Source organism: Lissotriton vulgaris, chromosome 4_1 (assembly GCF_964263255.1).
Source record: "Lissotriton vulgaris chromosome 4_1, aLisVul1.2, whole genome shotgun sequence".
Classification (NCBI taxonomy): Eukaryota; Metazoa; Chordata; class Amphibia; order Caudata; family Salamandridae; genus Lissotriton; species Lissotriton vulgaris.
Window position 1 is genome coordinate 603,345,115 of NC_141691.1, and position 24,181 is coordinate 603,369,295.

Below are 24,181 nucleotides of genomic sequence, written 5' to 3' on the forward strand. Positions count from 1 at the left end.
GGTTACATGGTTTCAACATGGTTTCTATGCCGGCCTGTCCGACATGGAAACCATATCGGAAAGCATGTTTGGGGCCCCCAGCAGGTTCCCCTTAGGTGCATGGCCTCCGGTTGGCGGCCGAGGGGACACCTATGTTGCCCCCCTGTTGATCCCTGCACCCTGTGGCAGGCACCTTGAGGTGCCTGCCACGGGGTGCAGGGATGAACAGCACCTCCTATTTCTCAATGGGAGCTTGTGTTCACAAGCTCCCATTGAGAAATGAGAGTATGCGACAAAACCGTGTTTGGTAGCAATGTGATTGGCTTGTTGGGACCGCCAACTGGAGGTCGGTCTATCCCAGGCCCGAGACGGTGTCGGGCAGATGAAAGTCCACCCGACATCGTAATCAGGCCCTAAGTGCAAATTATATAAAAAATTCACTGAAGTGCTCTATCACAGAGAATTTCCTTTTTTTTAAAGCACCCACAGACAACACACAGGATCAAGCAACAGACAGAGACATTAAAAAACTGGTTTATATGGTCAAAAGCCCTAAGCTCCTAAAATAGGTAATTAATACCTACATCTAAAAGGTTCAAAATATTAACAAAAGAGGGTCAAGTGCATCAACGTCTGAGAGGAGATTTCATCACAAGGGTACACTAAGATACATTTTATATCATACTGTCCCTTTAGGGAAATAAACATTGCATCTGATAGAGCCCAGTTGGCACCTAGTCAAGAATGATCTTTATCGAACATTCAATCTTGACCTGTGAAAGATAGAGTTCAATACTCTCAGACGTCTTGAACATAATGGACACTCTCAAAGATTTCATCACATAGGCAGACTAAGATAGATTTTATATCATACTGTCTGTTAGAAATTGGGTGTCTGGTTGGCTAGGGTATGCACCTAAGCCAGGCAGAAATGCCATTTCTAACATTGGCTGTCAGCGGTGAGGATAGGACATGCGTTTGTAAAGTACCACAGTGACTCACAGTTGCACTACAAACTTTGCACTTAGACCAGTGAATTACCACATACTGTTTTCTTGTTCTTCTATTTTTTGTGACACCCCTTAAAAGTCAGTCATGTCTCTCCTGAGTGATCCAGGACTTGTTGTGGCAGAAAGTGCATTTAACATTAACAAGTTGTATTATAACACTGTGATTGACCTATAGTAGTTCTGTCAGGATCTTGGTTGTCATGTGAGAAGTTCTGCCAGGAGGCCTTGTTTGCCTGGTGGACAACCAAAAACCATAGGGTGGATTATGATGACGAGGAACTGGGAAAGGAAAACCAGTCAGGAGGTTTTGTAGCTCAGGATCTGCCTGTGAGGGTAAGGACCTCCAGGCCTGGCAGCAATGTATCCTCTAGAAGAGTGTCCACAGAGGAACTGGAGGACAGACAGAGGACTAGGGATCGGGAGTTGGAGCTAGCAAAACGTAAATGGGAGATAAGAGAAAAGGAAATGATTCTGGCTCATGAGGCAAGCATGAGAGAGCTTGGTGTGGAGCATGAGCTGAGAATGAGCGAGATTGATGAAAAGCTCTAGAAGCTTGAGGCCACGAGTGTCTTAGCAAAGCGAAAGGGAATGTGTGTTGCTCAGGGACTAAGCTTGGCTGGGCTGGAGGTAGAAGCTGTCAGTGCTGTGTCCAGCTCAGATGGTGGCAGCAAAAATGTGATGTTTAGTGCTGAGGGAGAAGTGCATGCACCTAGATATATGGCACCTGCCTTGAAGGAGGGGGTTGACATACACCAGGGGGTTCAAGATTATGTGGGAGATCCAGTGGTGCAGGGTCCTGGAGGTTGATTGGGGAACTGGCACAGGGGTTCATTGTCCTAATAGTGAGGGGAGCGCACTACTGACTCTAGATGAGAGGTGCAGGGAGAAGGATTCTCCCATGGTAGAAGTCCTGATATATGTATGTGGAGACTGCCCAGAAGAGTGTGGGTTGCCAGTCTCAGGAGGATGACATGAGGTACGTTTGTGAGGCACAGGATGGTGAGGTGAAAGGTAGCGTGGTTAACACATGTGAGGGTCTGTGTGACTCAGTTGGTGGAGAGCATTTTTTAAGCCCCTGTTTTCCAGAGCTATGCCAACACCCGGTCAGGTGAGCTGGGGGAGACTACTGTAACAAACGTTCCCCCAGTTCTGGTGTCTGGCAGGGTGCACAGTCAAAATATCGATTCCAAATTATCGATCAACATTAATATCGAGTTAAAAATATCGAAAGTGAAGAATATCAAGGTCAAGAATATCGTTGGACAGAATATCGACCCTAAGGTAAGTAATATCGATTTTTTTACTTCGATGTAAGTAATATCGAAGTTAGTAATATCAATACCAATTATATCGATGTTACTAATATCAATATTTGTTTGTTGTTATGTATTTTATTATGTATTTTATATGTATGTGTTATATGTTTTTTGTTAAGTTTTTTATTTGTTTTAAATTATATGTGTACTATTTTTTGTATATTAAAATTTTTTAATTTAATTTAATTTTATGTTTTAGTACTGGAGCGGGTTGTGGGTTTCTAGGGGAATAGGGTGGGAAGTAATTTAATTATAGTAAATTAATAATTAATTTTTAGTAATTGTAAATTAATTTTAATTCATTTTTGCATTTAAGTCCTGTAGCGGGTTGTGGGTGTATAGGGGAATTGGGTGGGAAGTAATTTAATTGTAATTAAGTAATTATTTATTTTTAATTGATATTGATAATTATTTTATTTATAATTAAATATTAATTGGTAATTAATTATTTTAATTGCTAATTAATTTTTTTAATTGGTAATTAAGGTTTGTTATTGGTAATTACATTTTTTAATTCGCAATTCATTTTTTAATTGGTAATTAAGGTTTGTTATTGTTAATAAAAACATTTAATTGGCAATTAATTTTTAATTTTTTTAATTGGTAATTAAGGTTTGTAATTGGTAATTACATTTTTTTCCTCAAATCTATTTTATTAGTTTTTGTATCTTGGATTTAAAGCATTACAGGGCACAATATAAAAGACAGTCAACGTGTTTGGCAAAGCAGGCTAGTTATACAGTATTAGGATGGCACATATTAAAGTGACCTACAGTCAAAGAACCGCGTTTATGTTAATCATAAGCGAAGGTGCAGGTGTAGTGGCCTGGTGCGTACATCCAAGATGTATCCCAGAGTGTCCTGAAGTGTGTTACAGCTGCCCAGTAGTCCAGTCTGATATAATGGCAACTGCACTGGGTGAATCCCGCTGTCTTGTAGTCGCATATAGAGATGACATTAATTTAACAGATATATAAACATTGAAACTATAGCGGCGTGAACTCATACACGTGTGTATGCATCTCCTCCCCCCGGCCCTCCCCCCACCCTCACACACAGCACCCCCCCCAAGTGCGCAGCAGCTTGTATGTGCCAGCTTGCATCTCAGGTCTACGCACCCAGAGGCAGCAGAGACAAGCGTGCCATCTTAACCCTGCATTGAAGCAGCCTGCGGCATGCCCCACCACCCAGGGCGGCTATGTAGTCCGCTCAGGCATCTAGCGCATCTTTCTCCTCCGGCAAACATAGGGCGCTAAGCATGTGTTCCCACTGTGCCGCCATGGGCTCCTTGCGATGCACAATTGTTTCCTCCCTCCGTATGGCTATCCATTCCGCTTGCGCCCACGCCCTTAGGGAGGATACCCACGCCTGCGCAGCCGGTGGCTCGCGCGCCTTCCAACGTCTCTTAGCCACCGCAAAACCCAGATCCAGGAAACGGGAGGATGCCTTGTCTTGGGGTTTCCTCTGGAATTGGTGTAGGAGGCACTCAGGCCAGTTATAGGGAAGGGCACGGCCCTTGCATGTCCTAAGCACTCCGCAGACCGCATGCCAGTAGGCTCCTAGTCTGGGACAGCTCCACAAGAGGTGGACCAGCCCTGCATCCAGCTCATCGCACCTAGGGCAGGAGAAGTAAGGGCGGTGGAAGTACCTATTAATGAGCTCAGGGGTAAGGTATGCTCTATGGACGATGAAGAGTTGTATCTGGCGAAGGCGCATGTTTCGGGGTATGCGTACCGGGCTCTTAAGCAGCTTTTCCCACGCGTTGTCAGTCAGCGCCTTGTCCATGTCTCGTTCCCACTTGTCTCTGAGTGGGGCAAGGCTGATCCATGTGTGCTCCCATAGCGATGCCGTAAACCAGCTGACCAGATGTTTACCCCTGCCCATGACATGAAGGTATTGAATAGTGAGATGTTGCGTGGGCTCTGATGACATGTCGCCCCAGCGAGCTGCCATTTTCGCCACCAGCGAGCGGTGTAGTAGGAATCCCCCGGGCGGCAAACCGTCCTCAGCTACCAGCGTTTCATAGACCACCAGCTCTCTGTCTCTGTATAGGTCCCCCAACGTCTGTACATCGGCCTCGCCCCAACGTTTCCAGCAGAGGGTGGGTGACAGCCCCACCGCTCCCTGGGGAGCCCTCCAAGGGAATAGCAGGTTCATAGGGGAACACTTTACGAGTGAGGAATAGGGCCCTGCAGAAACATTTATATGCGACCGCCAGTATCGGCGGGGTGGGTTTCTCAGGCGGCGCCAACGGGTGAAAGAGGGCGGTGACACGGCTCAAAGAGTATGGCGACTCGACTGTGGCAGTGTCTTCCCTACCCCCATCTGCCAACCATCGGGCAATCCACTGCAGCTGCGCGGCTAGGTAGTAGTGCTCAAAGCAAGGGGCAGCCAATCCCTCCCTGTCCGTTGGCAGAAACAGTTTCGGCAGCGCTAGCCGATGTCTGGAAGTGCCCCAGATAAAATCGCGGAGTACCACGTTAAGCTTAGAAAAGAAGGTGCTCGGAATAAACAGGGGCAGGTTAACAAAATAGTATAGAAGCCTGGGAAGCATGATCATTTTGGCCAGCGCCACTCTACCTGTGATCGTTAGAGGGAGTGTGGACCAAAAGTTTATCTGGGACTTGAGAGCTGCCACCGCCCGCCCAAGGTTCCCATCGAACAAGTCCGCCAGTTGTCGATATATCTGGATTCCCAGATACTTAAAGGTGTCAGCCCTCCATAGGACTCGTGTGCCCCCCAGGCAGTACTCTGAGTTATCCTCCCCACCGTCAAACGCGTAGAGACGGGACTTGGCCACGTTCACCCGAAGTCCGGAGACCGTGGCAAACTCGTTGAGCACTTGGGCCAGCTGTTCCGGTATGTTGTGCACGTCCCTGATGAATATTAGCAGGTCATCAGCGTAAAGCGAGACCTGGTGTATGGCATCTCCCAGGGGATCCCTGCGTCCAAGGTCTGCCGCAGCGCCACCGCCAGGGGCTCGATTGCTAGTGCGAACAGCAGGGGCGACAGGGGGCAGCCCTGCCTGGTGCCCCTGCCCACCGCTACCACCTCTGAGATGTAGGGGCCCAGCCGCACGTGCACCACAGGGCGTTTATAGAGGAGGTCAGCCATTTGCAGACAGTGGCGGGAACATCCTACATTTTTAGCATTGTGGCGGCCGGTGCTCTCAGCACCGCCCGCCACAATGCTAAAAATGAATTTCAGCATTTGCATAAAGAAAGCGGCAGGCACCGCGCGGTGCCTGCCGCTTTCATTATGCAAATGCGTGTGGCTCAATGGTTAGAGTGGCAGACCCTGATGCAGAGGTCTAGCCCGGGACCAGGGTTCAATTCCCCGCCTCGGCGGGTCTTGGGCTCAAAATTCCACGGACCTGATAATTCTCGCCTCGGTGCCTATTCCAATCATGGAGTCCCACTCTGCAACTCTGGGAAATAGCTTGCTTAATCTCCACAATGGCCCCCACAACGCTAAGGATGCCTGGCCTCCACCTTGGGGGTGCCCAGGAGTGGACGCCTCACAGGGAAAGTCAGGATGGGTTCCACAGCGGTATTCGTACAAGCGCCTTGAGACCCTTGCGGGTGAGTAGTGCGCTATACAAGTATCAATTTACAATTTTTACAATTTACTCTGGGGGCCTGCAGGGGGCCCCCAGAGTGAAGACGGCATGCCTTTCCGCTGCGGCATTGCCGCCACGGAAAGGCATGTCTGAAAGCCCATGCTAATATGGCTGGCGGTGTCTAATAGACACCGCCACCATATAAACATTTTCCGCCCCGGCTATAAGGTGACCGGGGCGGAATAGCGGCGGACGGTCTTTCTGTCCGCTGCGGCCCCCCCCGCCATTCTAATATGGCGGGGGAATTCTGGAGAGGATGTCGGACGGATTGCCCCCGCCAGGCCGGTGGTGACTACCGCCAGCCTGGCGGGGGCAATCCGCCGGACATCATAATGGGCCCCTAGATGTACGAAAGCGTACAACTTGCTGAAGGTAGCCCTTCATAAAAGTGTGAGAAACCAGGAGGAAATTAGTACATTTAGAAAGAACTATAATTTGGTTAGAAAACGATAGGAAAAAAGAACTAAAGGAGCAAGCCTGGGTTTCACTCTATGAGGCCTCACAAATAAAGGATTGTACTATGTTCTGGCGGGCAGAAAATGCCCCTTTCTTTGCGAATAATGAGGGACCTATAATTGAAGTTGCCATAGACGAGGTGTCCTGGATCAATTTTTTCTCAAACGTATATAGCGATAGGGGGACCGGAGAATTTGTTACTGATTCTGTTCTAGGCCAGATGGCGTGCCCATGGACCTATTCAAACATCTTCCAGCGCTTTGGTCCCCATTGCTGACACAGGGATTGAAGGCCTGCTGTAAGAAGGGCTTTATCAAAACGTGATCTGAATCCGTGATCATACGAATTTTTAAAAAGGGAGAACATGACAACCCTGCGTGTTATTGTCCGATCTCTTTGTTGAACTCCCTGGTAGTAGGTAGAATAGTCCTGAAAAGACTACAAAATTAGGCCGAGGATAATAATATTTTATGTAAAGTGCAGTATGGTTTTAGACAGGGGTTAGGGACCATTGAACAGGTGCTGAATTTTATGAAGATAATTGGGAAATATACCCATGCCAAAGAAGGGAAAATGTATGTAGCATTTGTGGACTTTACGTCCACCTTCGATTGCGTTAACCATAATAGAATGTGGGATATTTTGCGGTACTTAAAGGTAGACCCAGCCTTAGTCCAGTTTCTGAGGCAACTGTATGCTGGGGCCTCAGCAAAAGTGAGACATGGAATAGGGGGCGAATGCACTGCGTAGTTCGCGGTGGAGACGGGAGTGAGGCAGGGGTGTGTCTTGGCTCCATTCCTCTTCTCTTTATATACCAACGCTTTAGAGGAGGAATTAACGGCCAGGACAAAAGACCCTCCTCTCTATAACAACAAGCCCATAGTGTCACTCCTTTACGCGGATGACACAGTGCTTATGGCCAGAACTCAGCTGGGTCTACAGAGTGCTCTCAAAACGCACATTGAGTTTATGGACAGTAGAGGAGTACTTAATGTCAAGAAGACATATGTGATGACATGTGGGAAGGGGAGAAATATCTGTAAAAGCTTGCCGCTGGGGAAGGTTAGGATTAACGCGACCAATACATTCCCATACTTGGGTGTTTTACTTGACCATTCTGGGTTGTGGATTCCAGCGGTTAAAAACAGAACTCTCCTTTTGAATTGGTTAATTGGGGCATTGATTAATGTTTCTAATTAAATGGGCAAAAGACCCCCGGGGAACCTCCTCAAGATTTATAAAGCAAGATGCTTGAGTGTAGCGATGAATGGGGTGGGCGTTTGGGGATACCAGGATGTGGCCATGTTACAAAAAGAGGAAAATAAGTGTGTGCGATTTATATTAGCAGTACCACAGAGCACATCTGTTTATATTTGCCACAATGAATGGGGGATTTCTTATATCTCCGATTTGATCAAGGTGCAACCCCTGATGCTATGGCATAGAGTCTGGATGTCCAATAATACTGGTTAACATACATTAGAAGGTTCCTAACAGACATGGGTAAATCTGAGTTTTATAGTAATCTTGGAACACTGATTACAATTTCTAGGAAGGATTTTAGAGTTTTATGTCAAGATCATTTAGAGTTCCTAAGAGCGGCCTCAGAAATGCAGAAAAGTACGGTCATTCCACACCAGCTAACCCTTGTATCACCTACCATTCAACCCTACCTGGAATGGTGTACAGGAAGTTATGATAGGTTTATCCTCACAATACTTAGAATTGATAGCTTTCAATGTCTAGTCAGTTTCCCTACACAAAATGATTGGACAAGTGAGCTCTGCAGGTGCCCCTGTGATGAAATGTCCCATCAGACTACAATACATGTGATTTTATTTTGTAAATTTGATAGATCAAGATGGATTTTGCCAATGTTGAAGGGCGGGGGCTGGAGGCAATGTCACCCTGATTACCTTTATTTACAAAAATTGGATAATTTTTACTGTGTGGGAGCTATGACTGGACTTTTGAAGGCTATACTGAAAAAAAGAAAAAGTATAACATGGGAAACCCAACATGAGGCTGACTAATGTTTAGAATACCTGTCATAATAATTAACTGTAGATATGATTTTAAGATTTTAAGATTGTTGTGATATATAAAGAAGTAATCATGCATGGTACTAGATTTTTTTAAGTAATAGAATGTAAAATTTTATAATGTGTGACTTTATGATTTTTTTATCTGAAAATCGAAAAAAGTTTATTTGATTTGATTTGAACTAGACCTACCTTCGCAGAACTTCTTTTCATATGGAATGCCATCTTCTGGATCAATTCCCTATAAAAAACATCAACACATCCATTTAGTTTTTCTTAAATAATACTCACTGGTTTAAGGCTGTCAAAAAAATTGTATTGGGGTGAAGCACAAAATAATATATGGCGATGCTATTCTCACTTTCCATTTGTTGTTACGAACGCCTGAAAGTATTGTGAAGAAAGGCTGGACTGACCTTAAGGGAGACACGCAAAATCCCCAGTGTACTAAGAAATAGCCAAGTTTGGGCAAACTGCAGGAACCTCACTTTATCCAGCATACAAAATTACAGAATGAAAGATGAATCATTTTTATTAAAGCACAAATCCTTAGTAACCTCTTCATTATTAATTGATTAATTGATTGTATTCAGTCCTACATCTAAATTAGAGAAGCAAATTGTAAAGGAAGAACAAGTTGAATATATCCACAAGACAACATTTGAATTAGATATGTTTGTCCTATCAATTTCATGATTAAAACAAATGTCATGCTGCCATACATCAATTCATAGTTTCCTGTTATCCTTCTAGTTCACAGCTATTTGTTAAATTGCTGTAACAATGACTACATCTGCAACTTTACCTTTAACTGGAACAAATAAAGCTGTTTTATAAGACTCACAATAGTTTGAGGCTGAAAAGCTACATTAGTTTTAAGCATAAAGTTAATGTTATTCCAAATTAGTAACCAAAAGCGCTTCAAGACTGAACTGTCAAAAAATAAATGAAAGGAAGTCCCAATAGATCTCCTGCAAGACCCACGTAAATTAGGGAGTAGGTTAATAATTTTTTGTAAATAATAAGGAATGTAAAAAGTATTTTAATTGTACTCGCTGATCTAGAAGAATTAAAAAAAAAACTCCCAATGGCATTGCATATGTCAGTTTACAATAATTAAATCTCCTTCCTATTGGAATTCATTTTAGGATTTAATCTTGTAGATATTTTCATCTTGGATCAGTATTGAGTTGTGGGTAAGATTTGAAATATAATTTATGGGAAGATTTGTTGATTCTGAAGCATATCTAGAAATATTCTCCAACACATTTATACGCTTATCATCTCAATTAAAATAAACAGAATTAGGTAAATGATACTGTTTTTCAACCTGAGAAAATGCAAGTTAAATATCCTCTGTAAATAAATCACTTAACCTCTTCAACCCATTTGTTCTGATTCTTTCAGAAAATAACTTTGTCAATCACTCTAACAATTCATTACACCTTGAGAGGGATGCAAGAAAAATGTATTTTTGTAACAAAATATTGAAGAATACCTGACCTAAGGTGCTAGATATACTTTTAGTAACCCAAAAGGAAAATATATTAGGTGTCTGAGACTACACCTCTTTAAACAAAAAGACTGATAAAAAGCATTTTTTCCTTGCACTTTTTTACACAAATGCCATTATCATTAAGGGCAGGATGTATTTAGACTAGGAATAGCGATTGCCAAATAGCGATTCTATCCGAATAGCTATTTGGAAATCACTATTCCTTAAGTATGAAACATTTTGTTTCATATCTGCAATTCCTAGAGGGTCGCAAATTGACCTACCTCATCAATATTGATGAGGTAGGTTACAGTTTGCGAGACCACCATGTCGGTGATTGCATTTTAATAAAGGCTTTTTTGGATGCGTTTCAACCATAAAAAATGAATTGTTTTGTTTTCCCAACATTCACAAAGGGGAAGGGCCCCTTCCAATTTGTGAATGCATTACCACCAGTTTTGAGTTGGTTGGAAAGTGGGAATGTTTTGCAACTGCATTTCAGTAACAAAAACATTTGTCCATAGTAATGTGATCCGGTATTTGGAAGGGACGCTCTAAACACGCCGCTTCTAAACACCGAATTGCAAAATTCAAATTGCTACTTGGTAACATGTTAACGAATATCAATTTGGGCTTTATATATTTCTGAAAGCATTTTTCTGGTTGCAAGTGGGCTAATTCTGCGATTCAGCCCATTTGCAACCTGAAAATTGCTTTGTATATAAGGCCTTTGGATCCAAAAGCCAATAGCAGCTAAGGGAGTCATTACCATAAAGGTTAGACCGGCTTTCGTGGTCCTTTCAGAGGCGGTAGGGCCGCCACAGTCTTGTTGGGATCAGTCGGTTTGACCACTGGATTATGCTGTAAGGTGTATGATGAAAGTTATGATGAAAACTTAAAGGGATCTAACTCCTCCTTTAACCTTAGGTAATATTAATAAAGGTTGTGAAATTCAAGCCCCCCTTTTGGTGTTCCATAGAAAATTTTACAATAAAGAAACAACTTTCTTAACAAAAATGTAGGGATAGTGACAGGTCACATAATACAAGGATAATATGATATAAACAAATATAATTTTGATAACGTACAATCTTCCCCACCAGGGCAAGAAAAAGGCAGGTTATTTCCTACGCAGATTGGAGATTTTCTTTATGGAGTGCTCTAAATTCATTGTAATAGTCTCTAGTATTAACATACCATAAACCCATACATTTAATTGCAGATTGATTCGATACAATGTTAAATTCAATGCTCATATATTTTTTATAATACTTGCTAAGAGGTATAATTTCAGATTTGGTTCCATTTTATTGATTCAAAATGTTTATTAAAAAAAATCTGCTTCAGCAAACCATGCAGATAGAGAGCTTTGTGAGTCAAAATATCATCTTAATGAACTATTTTATTTCTTCATCTACAAAATAAAAATCCACAATGTCTGAATGTTGTTGGATTCTGGCCAGGAAAGATGTACGTGATAAAATAAAGATACTGAGTATAAAGAACATCCTTGTTGTGGCCTCTTTCAAAACGGCTATTGGAATGTTTAAACTATCTCAAGTTCCCTCTGCCTACATTAAAACAAAACAAAATCCCCAGGGAGGATTTTGGGACTAGGTGCAAATTATGTTATCTTGATCTGCCATTGTTGACCCACAGCTCAAAATAGGGTTTAAAATGGAATAATATGCAGCAGTCGAAACATTTTAACTGCATGGACACTGCTCTACATAGTCACCACAGTGGGTGACTCTGCATTAATACAGGTGTAACTATATCATCTGATTGTAATATATAAAGTTGTTTCAATGTATTTAGTGCCAGTGACACCACCCACAACACACTGTGATCATGAATTCAGTCAGGGTAAGCAACTCCTAAGGTCCACATAATGAGAGGCCCGGCATTTGGTGAAATACTTATTGCACCTGATAAATAAGGATAAACTGGGCATCATTATATATTGGGTGTACTCAACAGCATCTACTACAATTTTTCCCCTGACAATGGGAAATCACATGTAGATTTTGGTGCTTACCGCCAACGTTCACATGTGGCAGTAATTATCAGGCAATTTCTGATGTTAAAGTAGGCGGTTTGACCACTGAAATTGAACTTCGGGGGTCGGACCTTATTGCACTGGTTGTGATAAATTCCTCAAAATGTATAATTGAGACTCCTGTGCAAAAAGGTTTTTGCGCAGGGACAGCAATTTTATGGGCCACATGTTAGGAGTGCATAATTATCTAGACAGAACTTGATGTCATGCAATTAAATCAATTTTTCATTTACAGTGTATGCTTCCAAATAAATAGCCGATGTAATCAGTGAAGATTCATTAGCTGGAATTCCTAGCACATTCCTAATTTGCTTTTTCTCAGGGTTTCTTCACATTGTAGGACAAAGTAGTCTGCCTTTCTTGACATATAATTATCTTCATCCTTAAAATCAATAGAATATTTAAAACAATCTAAAATTGGGCCACTCATCACAACTCAAGATTCATTCAAATAAAATGTGCTTTTTAAGATTATTCTTGAGTTTAGGAGAAAAACTTGGCAAAATGTATTTAATTAGATATTTACAGCTTTATCAATTCCTCTTAGTAAATTGTGATGCACAAATCCAATTTGACTATAGATGTGCGATGCAGCAGATATGACCCTCTCTATTTTTTTTTGTTGCTGTATTTATTCTGCCCTTTTCTACCTCTTGTAAACACTGACACGTTTATGTAACTAGTTATACAGGTAGTATCTCTGTTTCTAAGTCCCTCAGTTTAGACAGAGAAATAAAATGTTGCTCAGGAACATTAATTGATATGCCTAGGATAACATAATTTTGTAAAGTGGGAAGCTTGGTTTTGAGTACTGGTCTCCGGTTTCTATTACATATTGCTCAGCCACTAGACCACCGCCTTGCAAAATAAAATATTTGGCTAATATATATTGGTCACAACATGACTCTCACAGAGCTGGATTTCTTGAAGATCAGTGAAAGGCAATTCTAGGATGCAACAACTGTGCCTTCCCAAATATACCCAATTGTACTTATAGTCACATGTATGTTGTGTAGAATTATAGAAAATTAATATCGTATTTAATGTTCAGTACTTCAATGGAGATTACACAGAATTCAGAGCCAGTGTAAGTGCAAGTGAATTATTCTGCCCCTCCTCTTGGCTGTGAACCACCGTCTTGTCATCAAAGACCCATTATGTGTGATCTACCAACTCTTGGAGTAACAGAGTATTTTAGGAGCAGGCCTTCCCAAAAAATATAGTAAAATATTATACTGTTTGCGAACGACTTTTTCAATATATTCTTATAATAAGATATATTTTACAGATAATGGGGCTTATTCACAAAGGCCTTTTAGAGTATGTGAAGTAGAACTCCTATAATACTCTTTTACATACTCTTACCTGCCTGTGTGAATTGGCCCCAAGACACCTAAAATTGGAAATGTTGAGGGAATATTCATATATAGGTAGTACAAATAGGAAGGAATGTGTGCTCTTTGCACATTTACTAGTGTGGAGTTGGGTGTTTCACAGCCGATTCACAAAGGCATGTATGAGTACGTAAAAGAGTATGCCAAGGCCTTTTTAAGTAGGGTGTACTTTCCCTGTTTGAATCGCGGTGAACCTTAGTTGGATGCACCTGGCACATATCAGTACAAAATACCCTGTTATCTGTGATATAAGATAGTTATATAGTGAGGGTGCTTAGGCAAAGGCCACCCCTGACGCAAATGAGAGAACGACCCTTTGAGTGTGCGCTGGTGCACATTTAGCACTACCACGATCTGTATTACGAGCATCAGCAGCCCCTTCTATGATAACAAAAATCAGGTGCCCATGCCCTTGTCCCTGCAAATCTTTCTATAGTAATACCTCTGGTATTAGTATTAGAATTATAAGTGCTTTTCTACCTCGGTCTCATTTTGTGGCCCATTCACAAAGACAATTATAAGTATGTGAAATAGATCTACCAGAGCACTACTTTGCATGATTGGCTTTGTGAATTGACCCTAATATGTTCAGCTCCCTTTTAGAAAAGTGCAAAGCGGAGATAGTTCTTTCTAGTTGTACTAATTGTAAATGAATATCCCCTGACCATTCTCATGTTATTCCCATTTTGGATGTGTCAGGGCCAGTTCAGAAATACTCTAGTTGTACTACTTCGAGCGCTGATAGATGCTCTTGAGAATCAGCCCTTAGATCTTGTAAACTATTTTGCTTTCTGCATTGTTGCTTTCTACTACGTAACCTAGGCACTTCCCTGGATTAATTTATGGGTTGGGCTATCCTGAATGTATTTCCAGTCTTAGGATAAGATTGTTCTGTGCATGGTAAACAGGCCTGAACGCCTGCACTATAGAGCTCAACTTCATGTGAAATTCATATTCTGACTTCTTTATCCTAGTGTAACACTAACCTTGCTTGCATACAGAGGGGCAGGCTTGTTCAAGGTTATACAAACCTGTTTTGTGACGTGGGGTGGCGGGGGGGGGGGGAGCGGGCATCCAGGCGTGCATTTATAGAGTACATGTCTTGGGAACATCACATGAAGCGGTAGTGGTGATGGAGCAAGGATTCGCACGTAAAGCGACTTGCTCTCATTCATGAACCTCGTCTAATGTATAATCATATTAATCCAACTGTTCGTCATTTATTTAGCATTTTCCCCAACACGCGGGTGTCCCCAAGAGGCTTGCCTGTGTGTCTTTTTATACTAACAAAGCTTGCACTAGAAGAAATGGCTGCTTCAATGAAATTCAGTCTGCGCATGCGTCGGTCATACCCATGTGATGTGACGCACTCGCATTCTGGAGGGAATCTGTTGCTCATGCGCACTGTTGCAAACATGGCCGCTTGTCTCTTACCACGCACTCTGCCTGCTACTGCTGCTTTAGCCTATCTGTCTTTTCGCACTAAATTTTAATGCTATAGATGTTATAAAGTAAGGGGTGTGTTAAATTTTATCACGGTATACAGTGTGATCATTTCATGTGTGATTCTAATTTGTTCTCGCTTACTTTTCATGTATCGCGTCTCTGGGGCTGGGAAAATCGAGAGCGGAGCCATACTTGAGGCTCTGCTGGGCACCGTCATGTGACCGGGGAGAAACTCTACTGCGCAGAAGCTGAAACAAGCCAGCTGGCTCCTGAAGCCCGATGCGCCTGAGAAACCCATCACAAGATGCAGTCTTTCACCTTGAACCCCAAAGACAATGTTGCTATACCCTGTATTCTCGTATTGTCTACTGTATTTCTATGGATGGGAACGTGAACCCAAGGGGCGGATAAGCAAAATTTAATATTTATGATGAGAACGTTGAATTCTAGGAGGTGATAATGACCGCATCACCTCTTCTGACCAATCATAATGTGGGAAACTGTCACTTGCAACATTAGTGGGTGGTCTAAGGGTCCCCAAACCGTATAATTGCCCTAGTGTAGCTTAGGAAAATTGTCCGACTTGTCCGAGTAGCAGACCTGTCACTGACCCTACGAACTCTATAGGTGCTCAATTTAGAGTGCTGCGGAGCACTCTGTCCATACTTTCCACAAACTCCTAGGGGTGGAAATAGTCTTAAGTGCTGGCGAAGCCCTTTGCTGGGAAATTCGAAACCCAATCGGGGTTACTGGCGGATTACTTGCAGAGAGGGGTAACGCAGGCGTTGCTTCCGAAGCTGTGGGTGTCGGTCGTACCTTGGTGAGCCCAGTCCTGACCCAAAATCCTGAGGGGTATCCTGTCCTGACTGCCCGTGAGCTGTACCTGCTCGCATTCTGGCATTCCTTTTCTGAGGGTCCTTGTCCCCGTCCTTCCAAACTGACCCGTGGCCAGGGTTAGACCTCATTCCTAATTAGGTAAATATTGCCTTGTGGGTTTGCGTCTTTTTCTCACTTACTCTCCTTTCCTGAATAAAGCGTTCTTGCCTGTGATTTTGCCCTATCACTTTGAACTGCAAATTATATGCAAGTGTTTATTAGAATTGTTCCACTTCTCTCCCCACCTTTAGGAGATTGTCAAAACTGTCATATTTTATTAGTGTGTTCCCGTTTTTCCCTTTCCCTTAGCATGGTTGCAGTGAACTTAGTAAGAACAGCATAAGTAGCTTAGTCTAAATATACATTTTAGGTCCCTCGTGTTTAGTTTAAGCTTGGGTTCAATAGCGTGTTCCCCAAATACTCATATCCCATAGTTCTCCCGTATACCCAAATGGTCCTTGCTTTAATCCATAGCTATATTTTGGTTGTGATCCTAATGCTCGATGTGTTATTCTGTATCTTGATTATTTTGGCATATTCACTTTGAAATCTTCAGATAAAACTTTCAAACCCATCAGGTGTCGGTGGTTATTTTACAGATTATAGTGTGGAAAAATGTATTGTGGTTTATAAAATATATTCTTTCCTAGGAAATCTGTCACCTATTCCCTGATAGCTCCTGATCCATCTGGAGTAGTGTGCCTGTGGTAAGTCAGGTACATGAGTAGTAAGTGGTGTAAGAGTCACCCCCCGAATTACTCATAGTGGCGTGCAAGAAATCACCCGGTTCACGCAAAACTCAGTCTTGATCTCTCGCGTCAGGGCCCAGTGCGCGGAGAAAATTGGTGAACTTGTGACCCGGGTGACCTGCGCGCTCTATCAGTAATTTTCTGGTAGCAGAGGTAATGGTTAGGACTAGTTAAATTAGGTAGACAGGATAGTTGATAAACAAACTGTGAAATTAAAATGTGCTGCTAAAATTTCTATGCTGCTGATTTTTCTATTGCATTTTTTCAAATATTTTGCGATGTTTTAAGGATTTATATGACTGTGTATATGATTTTGCATTGCTGCTATAAGTATTATATGTAATATTAACAAAGAACTGTTTGTACATGTTCAGTGTAGTCCGAATCCCCGGGGAAGTATATAGCTAACGGTGAGTAGAATCCGGTTAGCTGGAAAAGTCACTTGTTTAGAGTCATTAGTGTAGGGTTAAGAAATACCTGGAAGCACTAATTAGGATCTTTTTGTATCTGTATAATTGATAGCCACGAGTCCTTTGTATAAAACTTCCCTTGTGATATCACCTAGAAAGGGTCACATGTGGGAGGAGTAATAGGGTCTCCGAGGCTTGACTGGTAAGTAAGATAGTCCGCTGGTGAAATCCTGGCTCAGTACATATCCCCGACTGAGGTGGATGAGTCAGAAGAATAACGGGTTCTATATTACTAGTGTGAGGGGTTAGGCAAAGAAGTCTACCCAGAGTGAATGAAAAGTAGACAGAAGTGGTTTACTTGTAGTGAGAGGAAATTTTTCTACCTATTTAGAACACTCAAACATAGTGGCAGAAGTTGTGTGTTAGTAACTAAGTTTTGCGCTCGCACTTTAGGAAAAGTTAAAAGTTTCCGTTACCTTGTAAAGGAGGGAGTCGGGCGGAAGGCTGCTCTGACGTCACTCCGTGCCGCGCTGGTATTGGTCAGAACAGCGGGTGTGTAGTAAAAGCCGAATTTGTAAGGGAGGGGTGAGTGCCGGAGCGTGGGACTTGGTCTCGCGAAAGGCCGCGCACCCATTGGATAAGGATTTTTGTATTCACAGTGTTGATTGGTTTCTACAAAATAAGAGTCGCGCTAGCATTGGAAGTACCAAAGTAAACAAAATCAGGCCGAGTTAGAAGCGAGCCTGGAAAGGCATATGTGGTATCCTGAGTTCTTACCTAATCCACAGAACTCAGGCTTCTATAAGGAACAGATTATACGAGGTAGACCGCACATGATGTACGGAATAAAAAGAAAAATGTCATTTGCCGACAAGGTAAAGAATTTCTTCAAAACAGATAAGCCCATTAGAACAAGAGAGGGTGTGATCATTGCTCCACCGAATACTCCTGCTTCCTTCATGATGTTTGAAAAAGGGTATCATACCTGTGTATGGCTAGAGAATTGGGCAAAGTATACTGCAGATGACGGAGTTCTAGCATTTCCTATTGATGGTACCTTTAATGGTAGGATCCTGTTTAACTTAAGGACCCGCATGAATGAATTGCATCCCAGACCCAGATTGACCCAGTACGAAGCCTTAGAAGAGTGGGAAATTGAGGCTTTGGAGAGAGATAGACCCCGGATGCACAAGGGAGTGAGCAAATGGTATCCAAGGGTCCATAGAGAAACCAAAGAGCAGAAAATGAAACAGTGGAGACAAAGCATGATGACAGAGGGGTTGTTTCCAATGATGGGGGTATTAGAACAAGCGAAAGGAAAAAGTAAAGAAAAAACCCATCACACAATGCCCGTAGGGGACTCAGAAGATGAGCACCTAGAAGATTTATTGATGAAAAACCCCCCTCCCTATGCAGCCGAGTCAGAGCCTTTGAGTTCACCAAACCCGTTTGCCAAATATCCCAGATGTCGGAGGGATAGCGAGACAGATGGAACAGGTACAGACAGTAAAACCAGTGAAGGGGATGGGTTTTGCAGACCAAAATCCACGGTCCCGAATTATCAGCCGTTTGGAGAAGGACCACCACGATTGGTTACTCCTACTGCCCCAAGTATTTACCCTCCCTTGGTACCTCAAGTATTGCATGACAATCCCACAGGAAAGGGTTTACGAGAACAAGAAAAGGAAGCCCTGGCCAGGCAGCGAGATGATTTAGTCCGGACCATAGCCCAGATACATCCCCATCCAGATTCCCTGACTATCCCAGTAACCATTGGACCCGCTATTCCTCTGTATAGGGATAGCCTGGCTAGTCCTCGTCCTCCTGTTATCTCCCCCATAATGCCTACTCCTAGCATTCCACCCCGAGAAAGGAAGTATTCATAGATGACGATCAAGAGAGTGAATGTGAATCAGTGGTTCTGATGGATTTGCCCATTAGAGAACCTAGGACTAGCATGTCGGGGGCAAGAAGTCAGAATAGGCCAAAAGAGGTTTTGATTGAAGGTGCATCTGGGGTTAGGAGTGCCACAGTAGTATCACCAGAAGAATTAGACAGATGGACCAAAGAGTTGGAGAAAGAGACCACTCCCCAATCCAGACCGTTAGAGATCTATAAACTAAGGATAGAAATTGAAGAAATGATGGCTGGAAACGTAGGATTAGAGCGCTTAAACTCCTACAGTGAAGAAGAGTTACTGTTTATCAGTAAAAATCTTACCCGAAATGCTAGATTGCTCCACAGAAATGGGAATCGATGTCAGTCGTTCCAAAATCCTTCAGAAACCCTACAGAGTAGATTTTTCGGACAAGGACTTAGAGAGCTTGAATGTGGTAGGAAAACAGATCCAGATAAAGGAATTGTTGAAACTCTTGCAGAAATGGGGGGATGTGGGGAAATGGAGAACTCGGTGGACAAAGAAAAAGGAAGACAGCAGGGCTAAGTCTCAGGCTTCAGAATACGTGTTAAAAGAAGTAACTCCGACAGAAAAATTGTGTCCCATGAGAGAGGTCCCGGGAGGAAAATATGTCCATGTCCCTTGGTCCAGACAGGATATTGTGTCATTTACAAATGACTTCCCGAAATTACGGGAAAAGCCTGTTGATTGGTACAGACAGGTTGAACGCTTCATAAAGGTTCAGAAATGTCTTTTGAAAGACCTGGATGGGTTTTTTGACATTGTGGTGCCCGTAGATCTGTGGACCGAATGTAAAATAGAAATTGATTGGCCCAATGAAGAATATGCCAGAGATGAGAAAACAGGAGCTCCCTCACCGGATGTAATGAGGAAGTATGATCAGGTCATACAGTACCTCAAGAAAAAGGTGCCCGCAAAAGAGACAGATTGGACCAGAATAGAACCACCCAAGAACGTGATGAAACTGTCCATTCCTTTTATGAAAGGTTACTGCAAGTATTCAAGACTTACAGTGGTATCGATAATGTGGACATGAAAGACATGACCCATTTCAGTTACAGATTCGTGCTAGGATTAAGGCCTGAAATATCTCAATGGATTCGAGACAATAAAATAAGTTGGCAGGGAAAGCCCATAGATGATGTCCTGAAATACGCAAAATATTGCGAAGATGAAATCGAAAATAAAAAGAAAGCCCTAAAGGAAAAGGTAATGTGGGCACAAGTAAAATTGGCTGAACAGCAAGAAAAACAGTTAAGTAAATTGAATTCCAATAATAATGTTCAGAATGCCACTGCTGGGGGAGGAGGGAAGCCCCGGGCAAAATTGAGTCGGGAAGAGGCTATGAAGAAGTTCCCCTGCCACGGGTGCGGCCAGTTAGGGCATTGGAGAGACGAGTGTCCACACCTGCAGGCCGGTAATGCCCCTATAAATGGTTTAAATCCACAGGTGCAGAAAGAGGGGACAAGAAAGAACCAGCAACAGGTAAAGCTACCTCCAGTGCCTCGCGCTCCTAGACAGAATTATAAGAACCAGGGCCAGCAGAATGAAAGGGCGGAAATATGGGAGGGAGAGAATGGAAGCAATGCAGCAATTCCACAGTACCTGTTAAATGATTCTTTCCTCTATGATGAACAAGATTGACGGGGCCTGAGAGGGGAGGACAAGGAGTGCGTACTTGGCGCCTCCTTACCGGTAGACCAGACTGGACCATACATTGAAGGGAAGGTTGAGGGAAAAGACATCACCTTTCTGTTGGACACTGGTGCTACCCGGTCCACTGTGAGAACAGTGGATGTTCCTAACCTACCCCTCTCGGCAGAAGCGATCCAAGTAGTGGGTGTCTCCAATCAAATAATAAGTACTCCAGTAACTGAGCCTATGGAAATCTCCATAGGAAACTTTAAAGAAATGCATAGATTTGTGGTCTGTGATTCCAGTCCCGTGAACCTGTTAGGATGCGATTTGTTGTGCAAAATGAACTGCACCATCTTTTGCTCACCAAAAGGCGTCGAAGTTCAGACCCCCGATGAAGATGGTTTGTACAAACTAATGTTAGTAAGACCTGATGATGACATTAAAACGTTGTCAATTGAAGACTTGCCTGAAGAGCTTCAGTTAAGAGTAGTACCAGAAGGGTGGGATTTCTCAGGAAAAGATGTAGGCTTAAAGGCAAACGTGGACCCAGTTAAAATAGCAATAAAGACAAATGCAGTATATCCCAAAACAAGACAGTACAAAATGAGTGCAGAAGTAAAGGCAGGAGTCGCAACTGAAATTACCCGATTGCTCAAAGCAGAAATCATAGAAGAAGTAATGAGCAGTCCCTGCAATTCGCCTATCATTGGGATTAAAAAGCCTAGTGGGAAATACCGAGTAGTGCAGGACCTGCGCAAGGTAAACCAAATTGTTGTACCTTGCTGTCCCATCGTGCCCAACCCTGCAGTAATCTTGTATCAGATTCCTTGGAATGCGGAATGGTTCACTGTCATTGACCTGTGCCATGCATTCTTTTCCATCCCATTGCATCCAGAAAGCAAGTTCCTTTTTAGTTTTGAATTTGACAGCCATATCTATGTCTGGAATCGTGTCCCCCAGGGGTACACTGAAAGTCCTTCGATTTTCAACCAGATTTTAAAGAAATGTCTTGAGACCCTGATACTGCCCGGAGAGTCCGTTTTGGTACAGTACATAGATGACCTTCTAGTGGCATCTAAAACTCAAAATGACTGTGTCACCGACACCATCGCCTTGCTGAATCACCTAGGAAAGGGAGGACATAAAGTATCCCCTGACAAATTGCAGTTCTGTAAGAACTCAGTAAAATATCTTGGGCACCAGATAGAGAAAGGGATCCGAAAAGTCACCACAGAAAGGATCAAGATAATTAAAGCAATGGACCTACCCCAAACTCAGAAAGAGGTGAGGATGTTTCTAGGAGTTGTGGGGTACTGCAGACAGTGGATTGTGGGATTCGCAAATCTAGCCAAACCTTTGATAAAAATGACCAAGAAAGGAGTGGAAGACCCAGTCAGTTGGGACAGCGAAAGCATGTCCACATGGGTAACATTGCGAAATTGTCTATGCACCGCACCTGCATTAGGTATGCCAGACTATTCCAAGCGTTTTGAACTATTCTGTGACACCAGAGAAAATTGTGCTCTCTCAGTCCTGACCCAGGAGCATGGGCTGGTCAGGCGTCCTGTAGCCTATTTCTCAGCCACTCTAGATCCGGTGGCTGCTGGATTGCCCGGATGCCTGAAAGCAGTAGCTGCTACTTGCGTCAGTCTGGAGCAGAGTGAGAATATTGTCATGGGACATCCTGTCACCGTATATGTTCCACATTCTGTTGTAATTCTACTGACAAGAACCAAGACCCAGTATCTCACACCTAGTCGGCTGACTAAGTATGAGAGAATTTTGATTGGTGCTGAGAATGTAACAATTTCTCGGTGCAATGTCCTAAACCCAGCAACTCTGTTACCTGTTCCCCTGGATATAGACGACGAGGGTGAAATGGAACATAATTGCATTGATCTAACAGAATTCAGCACTAAGCCCCGTCCTGACATCAGAGAAGTAGCATTGCTTGATGGGGATCATACAATGTTCGTGGACGGCTCATGTTTAAGACATGAGAGTGGGGGTCTGTGTGCTGCCTATGCTGTTGTCACGTTGACAAACACCATAGAAGCCTCTTGCCTATGCGAAGTGAAATCATCACAAGTAGCAGAGCTCATAGCAATGACAAGAGCCTGCAGGAGGGGTAAAAACAAAAGAATAACTGTTTATACCGACAGTCAGTACTGTTACGGGGTTGTTCATGACTTCGGCCAACTGTGGTTACAAAGAGAATTCATGACTTCCTCAGGTACCCCTATCAGAAACGGAAAGGTGGTACAAGAATTATTGGAAGCTATTCAATTGCCCAAAGAATTGGCTGTGGTCAAGTGTGCGGCTCACAGATCAGGACATGATGATGTGACAGCCGGAAATAGATACGCTGACCAAATTGCCCAATTTTGTGCCCGACACCAAATGTCCCTCCAAATTGGGTTGTGGGGTGGACACAGCTGCCAACTGATGTTGTTTGATAATGTGTCAACGTGGGATGAATTGAAAGACTTACAACAGTCAACAGGCAGGGAAGAAAAAGCTAGATGGAGTGAAAATGAATGCAGAATGAGGAATGACGGTGTGGTGGTAGACAAAAGTGGAGTGCCCGTGCTGCCCGACAGTCTGATAGATCCCATGGTCCGAATGATACATGAACCAACACATATGGGAAGGGATGCCATGTGTCGTGTGTTTGACAAGGTGTTCTATAATTCAAAGTTCAGGAACCAGGCGGAAAGGCTTTGCCAGAGGTGCCTAGTGTGTCAGCAATTCAATGCAGGAAAGAGGACTGTAGTGGAGCAGAGTACCATCGGAAAGGCAGTAGGTCCCTTTGTCAGAATGCAGGCAGACTTTATAACAATGCCCAAATGCAAGGGATATAGATATATCCTGGTCATAGTTTGTCTGTTCTCCCGGTGGGTGGAGGCCTACCCAGCTAAGAAAAATGATGCCCTAACTACAGCCAAGCTATTGCTCAGGGAGTTGATGCCTAGGTTTGGAATCCCTGAGACGATTGAAACGGACCAAGGTGGGCATTTTGCCAACGACGTCCTAGAAGAGCTCTGTAAGGCTTTTAAAATGAAGCAAAGACTGCACTGTGCCTACCATCCCGAGGCGTCTGGGGTGGTTGAACAGATAAATGGCACGATAAAGTCCAGGTTGGCGAAGATGTGTGATTCCACCAAAATGAACTGGACAGACGCTTTGCCCCTTGTGCTGATGAGTCTGAGAAGTATTCCAAATCGAAAAACAGGCTTGAGCCCCCATGAGGTACTAATGGGGAGAGTGATGCGACAAGCATGGGTACCTGGACACAAACTGCTAAGCATTACTGATGATTTGGTGCTAGAATACTGCAAGCAGCTGGGTGACCAAGTGCGTTCTATCTCCCACCAGATTGGAGAGACAGAAGACGAATGGCCCAAGACTCCAGCACATAAGCTACGACCAGGCGATTGGGTGGTGTTAAAGAAACACACCCGGAAGAGTTGCCTTGGACCAAAGTGGGGAAAGCCAAGACAAGTGATTCTTGTCACCACTACTGCTGTAAAGTGTGCTGGTGTGCCGAAGTGGATCCATGCCAGCCACACAAAGCGGGTAACCGGAGAAAACGTGACTGAAGCTGAAGGCAGCACCGCTGAGGAGACTCCCGAGGAGAGTCCGGATCTCACTGACATCGAACTGCCGAGCACAAGTCGAGACGTTGAGTGGTACCCTGCCGACGACCAGGTTCACGATCCAATACGAACCAGGAAATATTCCTACCTAGACAGTGAGTGGGATAGTCCAGGTGAG

The 24,181-nt window shown here is 43.4% G+C and overlaps 1 protein-coding gene across 2 annotated transcripts in view; it reads right to left on the reverse strand.

Annotated features, from left to right (window-relative positions):
- AOAH (acyloxyacyl hydrolase) overlaps nt 1–24,181 on the reverse strand; it is a 973,359-nt gene that overhangs the window by 400,140 nt on the left and 549,038 nt on the right. For both annotated transcript variants that reach the window (XM_086964832.1, XM_086964831.1), the window contains exon 10: nt 8,615–8,663. In XM_086964832.1, coding sequence (XP_086820958.1) covers nt 8,615–8,663 — 49 coding nt within the window. The remainder of the gene's footprint in view (nt 1–8,614; nt 8,664–24,181) is intronic.